Genomic DNA, 10,869 nt, shown 5'->3' on the forward strand with positions numbered 1-10,869 from the left:
CTTCTTTCATTTCAGGTGATCGCTCGGGACATCGATTCCCCCAAGTACGCCGTGGTGCAGTACAAGATCCTCGGTGGAACAGGGAAGGATCACTTCCGTATACGCGAAGACACAGGCGAAATCACTTCTCTGATCAGCTTCGACTACGAGGAGGCGAACGAGTACACCCTGGACATCGTTGCAGCGAACCCAGACGCGAACCCCCAAATGGTCGGCTTCACAACAGTCCTCGTGCACATCACAGGGGTGAACGAGTACTATCCGAAGTTCATTCAGCCTGTGTTTCACATGGACGTGTCGGAGAGTGCCGAGGTGGGCACTTCCGTAGGGCTGGTTCAAGCGACTGACCAAGACGCTGGCGAAGACGGACGCGTCTACTACCTCTTCGTGGGTTCCTCGAATGATCGAGGCTTCTCCATTGGCTCTGAGACGGGGATAATCCGAGTGTCTCGAAGATTGGATCGCGAGACTCAGAATAGAGTAGTGTTGACGGTGATGACGAAGAATGGAGGAGGGATTCGTGGCAATGACACTGACGAGGCTCAGGTTATCGTCTCGATCCAGGATGGAAACGATCCCCCAGAGTTCCTCCAGAGTAACTACGACGCTACTGTTTCCGAAGGTGCGACCCATGGAACTCGTGTGCTGACTGTCAGGGCAGTTGACAAGGACATAAGGCCTCAGAATAATCAGTTCTCTTATTCTATCATTGGTGGAAACATTGGGCAAGCTTTTAAGGTGGACCCACAGACTGGGGACATAGAAACTGCTAAACAATTAGACCGAGAGACTATTCCAATCTATGATCTGACAATTGGCGCGATTGATACTGGCTCCCCACCGCAAACTGGCACCGCGGTTGTGCATATTGAGCTTCAAGATATAAATGACAATGGGCCCATCTTCGATCCCCCAGGAGTGGTGGGCTATGTGAACGAAAACGAAGCAGCTGGAACTATCATCATGACTCTTAGCGCTACTGACCCTGATCTGCCACCGAATGGGGCACCCTTCACGTATAGATTAGTTGGTGGAAGACAGAGTGATATGGTTACTCTGGACAAGCACACTGGGGTGCTGAAGACTACTAGGAGCTTGGACAGAGAAGCTATGCCTCAGCTGGATCTCGTGATCGAAGTGGAGGACTCTGGAATTCCACGAATGAAGAATGAACACACGATAACAGTTATTGTGACAGACCAGAATGATAGTCCATCATCGCCTAGATCTGTCCATGTGATAGTACACTCTTTCAACGAGCAGATCCCATTAGGGAAGATTGCTGATGTGCATCCTAATGACCCTGACATCACTGGCACTTATTCCTGCAAGATCCTTCAAGGATCGAATCCAAGGATCCTCAGCATTCCTGCCGCTTGTGATCTTCATACTAAGAAAATAACTCCAGGAATAGGCTATTCTCTTAGCATTTCTGGAAACGATGGTCGTCATCCTAACGTGGTGTCAAAGGTCACAGTGGAGTTCCTCGTTTTCTCTAATACCACCATCGAAAACAGTGTGACCCTGCAGGTCTCTAAGCTCTCTGCTAATGATTTCTTGAGCCAGAAGTATCGTGCTCTATTGGACGTTTTGCAAGAAGAAATCGACGTGGGAGATACCCTGAAGATCTTCAGTCTCGGGGAGAATGCATCTGATTTGAATATTCACTTGGCAGTGGAGTCACCTCAAGGTAGGACTCATCTTCGAATTCAAGTGTCTCTTTTTCTATTAAGGAACCTTTAATTAAAGAATATTTCCTCTCATCCACAGGCTACCGTACCAAATACGAAGTCACTGAATTACTAAATCGGAATCGAGACAAAATTCGATCGCTTCTCGAGGGAGCTACCTTCACCATCGGCTATTCACCTTGCAAGCACATCCCCTGCGAGAACGGTGGCACTTGCAGCGATAAACTAGTCATATACGATGACGCCAGGATCACTGATAGCCAAGCACTGATCCTCACGTCACCGAGAATGATGCACGAAATGACCTGCAAGTGTCGCGACGGTTTCACGGGCGAAAGATGTGAGAGGAGGCAAGATCCTTGTTCTCCCAACCCATGCTTATTGGTGAGTACCTTCAATAGCAACCTTTCTCTACTTACAATAATTCTGATTTTATTTTCTCTACTATAAGACGCTAATACATTTCTAATTAATTTTAGGGAGGACAGTGTCGACGATTGGGATACGATTTCCAATGTACCTGTCCGATCGACCGCGAGGGGAAGCTCTGCGAGTTGGAAAGAGGCGATGCCTGTGCGAGCAATCCATGCAGAAATGGAGGATCCTGTAGGAAAAGTCCCGATAGCTTCAGTTTCTTCTGCCTTTGTCGCGCTGGCTACAGAGGAAACCACTGCGAGGCGGTCACTGACTCTTGCAGACCCAATCCCTGCCTCTATGGTGGCTTGTGCGTGGGAGAGAAACCTGGGTAAGTTTCTCCATATTCCCTTAACCAACAATTCTACACCTCAGCTGACATACCATCAATATTACTATAAAACTAGTCCTAACAATTATCCCCAAATTTCTTTCACAGCTACAGATGCAGTTGCCCAGAGGGTCGCTACGGAAGGCACTGCGAAAGGTCCACATTTGGCTTCGAGGAATTATCCTACATGGCCTTCCCAGCTTTAGACTCGAACACAAACGATATAACGATAGTCTTCGCCACTACCAAACCAGATGCTCTATTACTGTACAACTATGCTCCTCAAAGTGGGGGACGTTCGGACTTCGTGGTCTTGGAACTGGTGAACGGAAGGGTAGTGTTCTCTTATGGAGGCGCGAGGAGCGCCATTACCTCTATCACGATCAAAACGGAACAGTCTGTGTCCGATGGAGAGTGGAGGAAAGTGACTGCAACGAGGAACGGACGCGTGGTATCTTTGAGCGTGTCGACCTGCAGGGAGCATGGCGATATCTGTGATGACTGCAGACCTGGCGATGGAACTTGTTACGCTGATGATGTGGGACCAACTGGGTTAGTAAACGAGCACGTGTGCAGAAGATATAGCTTCCATTTATCTAAGCCATGCAATAACATGATCATCTTTGCCCTACAGGACTCTCAACTTTAATAACAACCCTCTCTTGGTGGGTGGGCTCGATAACGCTGACCCAGTCCTCGAGAGACCAGGACAGGTGCACTCTGACGATTTCGTGGGATGCGTGCACTCAGTGTCCATCAATGGCAGAGCCCTGAATCTTTCTAATCCACTAGCTTCCCGTGGCGTCAAGCCCACGTGCATCAGATCGAAGAAGAATCCCTGTCTCAGAGACACCAAGGACTCGAGCTCTGTTTGTGGAGCGAGTGCCAAGTGCTACGACAAGTGGCATCAGGTCACTTGTCAGTGTGGACTGGTAACGGCACCCAACTGTGATAATGCGCTCGAACCCGTCACCTTGAGCGAGGGTGGATACGTTGAATTTAAGGTATGAGGAAACTTTCGAAATTTCTCTTTAATTGAAGCTTTAGGCTGACTCTATTCTCTATGATTATTCTTTTATAGGTCTCTGAAAAGCACAGAAGAATGCAGCTACTGGAGTACCTCTACGGAGGCTCCACAGTGTGGCACAGGAACAGACCCAAGCGAGCTCTCAACGAAGACACAAGCTTCATAACTACTTCATCTCCATCCAAGACGATCAGCCTGATGTTTAGGACAGTGAAACCTGATGGAATCCTCATATACGCAGCAACTAACAAGCATTTCACATCAGTGGAGGTAAGAGAACTAGAAGACTCGCTTTCCTGTACCTCATCTGGTTCTCATTCCCAAGATTCAAATAAAATTCCCAATAATATTGCAGCTCCGAAATGGCCAGCTGTTCTACGCCTCCCTACTAGGCTCACCAGTAAACATGTCAGCGAATACCGAAGGTAGCCTAGCAGATGGCCACTGGCACAACCTAACTCTCCACTCCTACTTCCGAGGCCTGAGACTGTTCATCGACGGCGTGCAAACTGGCGACGAGCTGGATTCTGCAGGTGTCCACGACTTCCTCGACCCATATTTGTCTGTCCTATCGATCGGTGGAGTTAGTCAAGAGCTGTACTACGCTCACAGCGCTGGCGCCAGGAGCTTCGAGGGCTGCTTGGCCAACTTCACCATCAACAACGAGATCCAGCCTTTCAATGGATCCGGCTCGATCTTCAAAGACTCACTGTACCATGGCAAAGTGAGCACCGGCTGCAGAGGACCGATTGGCATTAGCGCAGTGGCCACAGCCGACCCTCTCAGCATCGGGATCACCTTGGTCATAGTCTTCTTCGTCATCTTACTAATCGCGATCCTGGTCAGCTTCATCGTCTTCCGCCTGAGGCGCCAGAATAAGGAGAAGTCTGCGCCATCAGTGGTTAATAAGAATACCAACGCTATAATGACTGGGAATCCACTTGTTGGAAGTGGGAATGACAATCTGATGTCCCGACACGAGAACACTTATATCTCTGACACGTCTGATCTGCGTGGAGTGGGACACATGGGCCCAGAGTTGATTTCGAAGAAGTATAAGGAAAGAGAGATCAATGCTACGAATGAACATCGACCTCAAAGACCAGATATCATCGAGAGGGAGGTGACCAAGTCGCCTCCTATAAGAGACGAACATCCTCCACTACCTCCACCTGCTCAAACTTCACTGCATTCTCATGAACATAACCCAGAACCTGATATGCCTGAGCACTACGATTTGGAAAACGCTAGCTCCATTGCCCCCAGCGATATAGACATTGTTTATCACTATAAAGGCTATCGGGATGGGGTGAGAAAGTACAAAGCCACTCCTCCACCTATAAGCAATTATGCCAACCACCATAAGCATACGGGCCAGCAGCACAGACACACTGGTCCCTTCCCTCCGCGAGCTCTGCCTCCGCCGAATGTTAGCCAGCCCACTGGGCCCACTCAGAAGCTGCTCCAAAGCACTCCTCTGGCAAGGTTATCGCCCAGCAGTGAACTATCAGCTCAGCAGCCGAGGATTCTCACTCTCCATGACATCAGTGGGAAACCTCTGCAAAGTGCTCTCCTGGCAACCACTTCCTCCTCTGGAGGAGTAGGAAAAGATGCTTTAAATTCCAATAGCGAGAGGAGCTTGAATTCGCCTATAATGAGTCAGCTTTCTGGCTCGACAGCCAGTCGAAAAGCGCCTCAATCGAATAACGAAAACTCTGTGAATAATGTGTCTTCAGGGCCTATGGGCCTCACCGCGGAAGAAATAGAGAGGCTGAATTCCAGGCCCAGAACCTCGAGCCTCGTGTCCACTCTTGACGCTGTGAGCTCGTCCAGCGAAGCTAGGGGACCACCCACCCATGGTCCTCTGCATCTTCACAGAAGACACACGCCTCCTGTGGAGAGGCTGGAACGAAGGAACTCGTCGACGACTGACGAAAGTGGGAACGACAGCTTCACGTGTTCGGAGTATGATAACACGTCACTGGTGGGTGATAAGCGATCGGATAATCCGTTCGCGAAGCCAGACGACGAGGAAGTGAACCAGAGGAGCAATGACTCCTCGCAGACAACGAAACCACCTCTGCCACCTAACGTCAACTATGATGGATTCGACAGCTCTTTTCGAGGCTCCCTGAGTACCTTGGTAGCCTCTGACGATGATTTATCCACGCACATGGGTGGATTGTACAGGCCCACGAATAATGGATCACCCTCGACCACCACAACAGCCCTCAGCTGGGACTATCTGCTCAACTGGGGACTGAACTTTGATAGTCTAGTTGGAGTATTCATAGACATCGCTGAGCTACCAGACAGTGCCAATCGCGTACCAAGTACGCTTAGACTGCCAGCGAGCATACCCAAGCCATCTGAGGAGTATGTTTGAATATAGGTGCTAGTGTTTAAGACTCTTATCGACTATTATCGAGCTTCGATGGTTGAGCCTATCAGTGCTCGAGTGTTGATTGAACATAAGAGTTACTGGTGGGACATAAAGGACGTTCAACCAGTGAAATACGCTTTAATTGCCAATTAATCGTGAGCCATAGAGTAACGAGTGGACGATAGACTGAAAAGACTTAGGTTCATAAGCGTTGATTGCGTTCCCTTTCGTTCAGGAGTTCATATTAAAAGGGAAGTGTAATTTGTCTTGCCATAATGATAGGAGGATCGAGACGATCTGTTTCCTGTTTGATCGGGAATCCTAATGACGCTGAGATGATTCCCTGCGTCGAGGTAATTGTGAATTTGTAAATAAAATCGTGATGTGTTTAATCAAAACGAGACTCTGACGAGAATTAGGGGTAAAAGTTTTAGAAGACGTACATTTTCGAATCTCACGAATTTATGGGTAGGTCTGGAATCGCTTCCTGCGATATGTCGCAATTTGGGTGACGAGTTGTGCGATCGTATCGCGAGCCACTATAAGTAATTGTAGCATTATCTCGCTACGAACTCTTTTTCGGCTTTAGAAGCCAATTTATATTTGAATGATGTCTTTTTTATCGAAGATGAAAAGAGAAGAGTTCGGAGAAATCAAAATGGAGTTTATAGCGAGAAGGTGCTACATCGAGTAGCAGCTTCTGTAAATAAAGTATTTTCGTCGATCTGTGCCAGATAATCTCGATACGGTCGCGCAATGACGAGCGACAATCGCAGGATCGAGGATCGACTCGATCGAGGGAGATCTTTCCCACGTTTCTTTCGCGTTCCTGATGGTAGCCGTCGCGACGACTACAACCACTCCTTCGACCTTCTTATCAAGCCCCGAAAAATTCTCAAAATGTGTCTAGAATTCAAGGAAACACCTTCTTTTGTGGGACTTTGATGAGAATGTTGAACGGAGTGCAACTACCAGACTGATTCTTCCATGTTTCGAAGTGCTATCGTTAGGCTACTTTACCATCAACACTTTGTAAATTACGCGTAATTTCTATCTATCGTGTAAATATATCGTACGCCTGATCTGTACAAAATGTGTGAATGGAACGCGCGTGTACCACTTAATCATCGATCGTATTTGTAATAAACATGACATTTTTAAAAAAAAGTCTGAGAATTTTACTATTGACCCACTTCCTAATTGTAAGTTGAAATGATTTCGTTTGAAATTTCGTCTGAATATCAATCAAGATAAAAATACATCCGAATAACGCCGAGCTCCGCTCTGAATTCGCTTCAATTCTCCCCTATCGATACAATATTTGTCTCGACAAGCCGACGAGCGGACAATTAAATGACAATTCAATTTCGCGAACCTGTCGTTACCGGCGAAACGATTCACGTGCAATTCCATTTGTTTCATAAAATACATTTTCGATCGGTTAGAATGATCAGATAATGATATCTTCATTCCCGTCGTACGACGAAGAGCTTTTGAACAGCGCCTATGCGAACATCAGTTTAATCGCCGACAAAGCTTGGATCTTCGACAAGGAAGACTCCTTTCAAAAGTTGAATCAATCATTGTGGATTCAGGTAAGACAGAATTCCCTACTCAAAACTTCTAAATCATCTCCAAAAAATCGAATACAAAATACTGAAAAAAAAATTACTTCAAGTATATTCTATCCTAATGAAAAGCTTAAATACCCTTTAATTTATATAGTCACATGTATCATATACGTTACACTAGCAAAAATTAAAAGGTAAATAGTAATAATTGAGCTATCAGGTCACCAAATCCCTAGCACGATCATTTCTTCCATCCCAGAATTGTAAGCTGACTGCAAAGTACAAGGAGAATGGCAGCTACCGAGCAAAACGCGTTCGCGACGTCATTCCTGACTCCCGTCTGTCCAACTATGGCAACTACGAGTACAACGAGGAACGTGAGGGCACCTACAAACCCTACGACCCTACATTCCTCGCTCCAACGACGAACTTCTGCTGGACAGAGGTCACCGAGCCGTGGATGCTGCCGGAGGTGGAGGAGCACTTCGCCTGGCTAACCTCCAGCGGGGCTCAACCTAATCGTGAATTGTTAGCCTCTATACTTCAACAGTTAGCTAAACGATCCTCGCTGATCTTGTCTTCAACGAGTTAACATGCGCACGGAAAATTGATGTTGCGAAGCTCAGCCATAAGGGTACCGGAAACTGACGACGTGTCCAAGATTGGATGTGGCTACAAGTCGCAGTGGGAGGATTCTGTGCAGAGTCAACGCACGGTGCAGAAACTGAGCCCAACTGAGAGGAGGATCAGGACCAGCCACGAGGCAAGAAGCGATTTAAGGGCGAATAAAGAAGCAAACCTTATTGCTGGTATGGACTTTATTCAAATATCCAAATTCTCTAATTTTCAAATATTCAAATATTCAAATATTCAAATTTTCAAATATTCAAATATTCAAATTTTCAAATATTCAAATATTCAAATTTTCAAATATTCAAATATTCAAATTTTCAAATATTCAAATATTGAAACTCTAAAATTTCCCAATATTCAAATATCTAGATACTCAGAGTCTCAGACTCTCATATCTCGAATATGCCAATGTCTTGCAACCAACTTCCAGAATCAGACCCTAATCGAAAGCCCGACGAGTGTTACGAGCCTCGACGCTACACCATCGAGAACACAATGGAGATGCAGCTGCACATTCGCATCAGCAGCGATGCGGTTCGCAATTTGTGGAAAATGGGAACGGCCCAGCAGCAATTCACTCAGCAGAGGATGCGTTTGCAGTGTTATCAGCAACAGCAGCAACCCTCAATGAACCCACGAGAACAGAATTGTCAGGGAAAAGAGCGACAACAACCATTCTATTACGCGTTGCAATATCGACCGCTACTACTGAGAACAGAGTATCAGTCTGCAAGAACAGAAACCTATGGAATGACTAGGAAGCACCTGCCACCGGTCCTCAGCCCTGAAGTGCCTGAATTTTTCCCGAAAATGCCGATGACGAGGTTGAGTAGCGCGAAGGAACAGAGCAGCAATCGGGTGCAGTATTTCCCATCGTTGAACGAGAGGAGTTATCAAAATGAACTGTTCCCGTATAACAGGGCACACGAGAACACAGGGACTATTTATCAGGTTTAGAGTAGAGTCGAATTATTGAATAGAAATGGATGATAAAATTAGAAAATTATTGGAAATTTTAGAGCACTGGGATACCTCTGTTGCCAGCCACAGATAAAACGACATTCATTCGACCCCCTCATCAATGGTACCAAAGGATCCCCACTCCTACTCAGATACAAATATCGACCACTGCCTCGCCAATGTGTACGTCGGTTCAACCTATACGAGCTACGACCATCACCCACCATCCCCTCCAGGTGTTAAACCATCTAATATTGATATTCTTAGATATTCTGTATTATAAATACAATTTTCTAAAAATTCATTTGTACTGTTTTGCTTTCTAACCACAAATTTATTCATATACCTTAGACTTTAGTTAGATTTGATAAAAAGTGTCGTTCATCTAGGTGCAAGAGAAATTCCTGCAATCGAACCCAATACCCATTCCAGTTTATCAGCATCCGATAGAGCTGTACCATGAAACAGGGCAAAAAAGGAAGAACCAAGGCGTCGATTTTAAGAATTTAATCCTGTTAACGAAGAACGCAATGAAGGTGCATCGTGGACAAGCGAAAGCCCCCCAGCAGAAGCCCAACTATGTTTTAGAAACGAAGAATCGAGGCTCGAAATTGGAATCGGAGGTGTTCCAGTGGTTGGATAAGAGCTGCCCCTTGAAAACGAAAGAATTCATCGCGACAAATACCCTGGTTCCAGAACTACGAAATTGTAGGAGAGAGAAAGACGCCACCAAGGGCAACGAACGTCCTAAACTGGAAGTTGGGTCGTGCGGCCAAGGGACGAGTGGGAGATCTAACAACGAGAGAGATAACAATGATAATCGGAACAGGAGAAGACTCTACAGAGATGTTCTGGCGAACGTCAGCGCCAATCAGGCCATTTTGGAGAACGTGTTCGAGAAAAGGTACGATCAATGATGTTTCTTGGGCCACGCTTATTTAACTTCGGTTAAAGAAAAAAATATATAAATTGAAGAGTCCATAAAAAACAACTTTTACCATTCTTTTAATAAGACCACGACCAAGTGGTATTTTATTATGAGCTCTTCAATTAACCAATTATTACTAATACTAATTTCTCGTATTGTTATCACATCGAAAGTACCTCCACCCGTGCTAATCATCATTATTACTATTAATATTAATTAGATACGACGAGTTAGAGCAACAAGCGATGGAACAGTATCGAACTTCAGAAGAGTCTTTGGCACTCAAATATCAAGTACAATATTATATCCCTTACCTTGTAATTCTCTCCCCCTGTAGTGTTGGTCGAGGAAAACACAAACACAGTTCACTTGAATATAACACACACTTCACGATAAGTGTAAGAAACACGAACTGTGAAAGACATCCTTCCACCACGACGCGACAACCTCGACTAACCGAGAATGTGACATCTAAATAGACCTGTTAAAGGCAGAACTGTTGACAAAAAAAAGGGATGGTTCCGCAGGAACTGGAGCGACAGGCATTGGAACAATACAGGTGTGGAAACGTGCAAGAGGATGGGTCACCTTCGCACGTGATCCTCGATGATAAACAACTGGCTAAGGACTCGGGGAAAACCGTAAAAGATTCTAATTGCCATGATGGGCAAAAGTGCTCTGGTTTTGGGAGGTGCAATTCTGGGAACGTGGAAGAAACGGAGGAAGGTTACCACTTCTTTTTTCTGTCAATTGTGACATTTTATATAGCGATATCAATGATAGATGTATGGGCTGGTTTTGTACCAGTTTAGCGCCTCAAACTTATCACATATTATTTATTATACTGTATCTAGACGTAATAACGATTTTGATAGTATTTTATTTGTAATAGTTAAAGAAGATATTCACCGCTATTTTTTTTTTTTGTAAT

At 45.6% G+C, this 10,869-nt stretch overlaps 1 protein-coding gene across 1 annotated transcript in view; it reads left to right on the top strand.

Moving 5' to 3' along the window:
* Positions 1-5,849, top strand: part of Ft (cadherin-related tumor suppressor fat) — a 71,296-nt gene extending 65,447 nt beyond the window's left edge. The window contains exons 14-20 of the mRNA XM_076388458.1: positions 16-1,690; positions 1,771-2,075; positions 2,171-2,436; positions 2,545-2,988; positions 3,071-3,440; positions 3,518-3,733; positions 3,819-5,849. Of these exons, the coding sequence (XP_076244573.1) occupies positions 16-1,690; positions 1,771-2,075; positions 2,171-2,436; positions 2,545-2,988; positions 3,071-3,440; positions 3,518-3,733; positions 3,819-5,849 (5,307 nt within the window). The remainder of the gene's footprint in view (positions 1-15; positions 1,691-1,770; positions 2,076-2,170; positions 2,437-2,544; positions 2,989-3,070; positions 3,441-3,517; positions 3,734-3,818) is intronic.
* Positions 5,850-10,869: the final 5,020 nt, after the last annotated feature.

The sequence above is a fragment of the Calliopsis andreniformis genome, chromosome 12 (assembly GCF_051401765.1).
Source record: "Calliopsis andreniformis isolate RMS-2024a chromosome 12, iyCalAndr_principal, whole genome shotgun sequence".
In the NCBI taxonomy this organism is placed as follows: Eukaryota; Metazoa; Arthropoda; class Insecta; order Hymenoptera; family Andrenidae; genus Calliopsis; species Calliopsis andreniformis.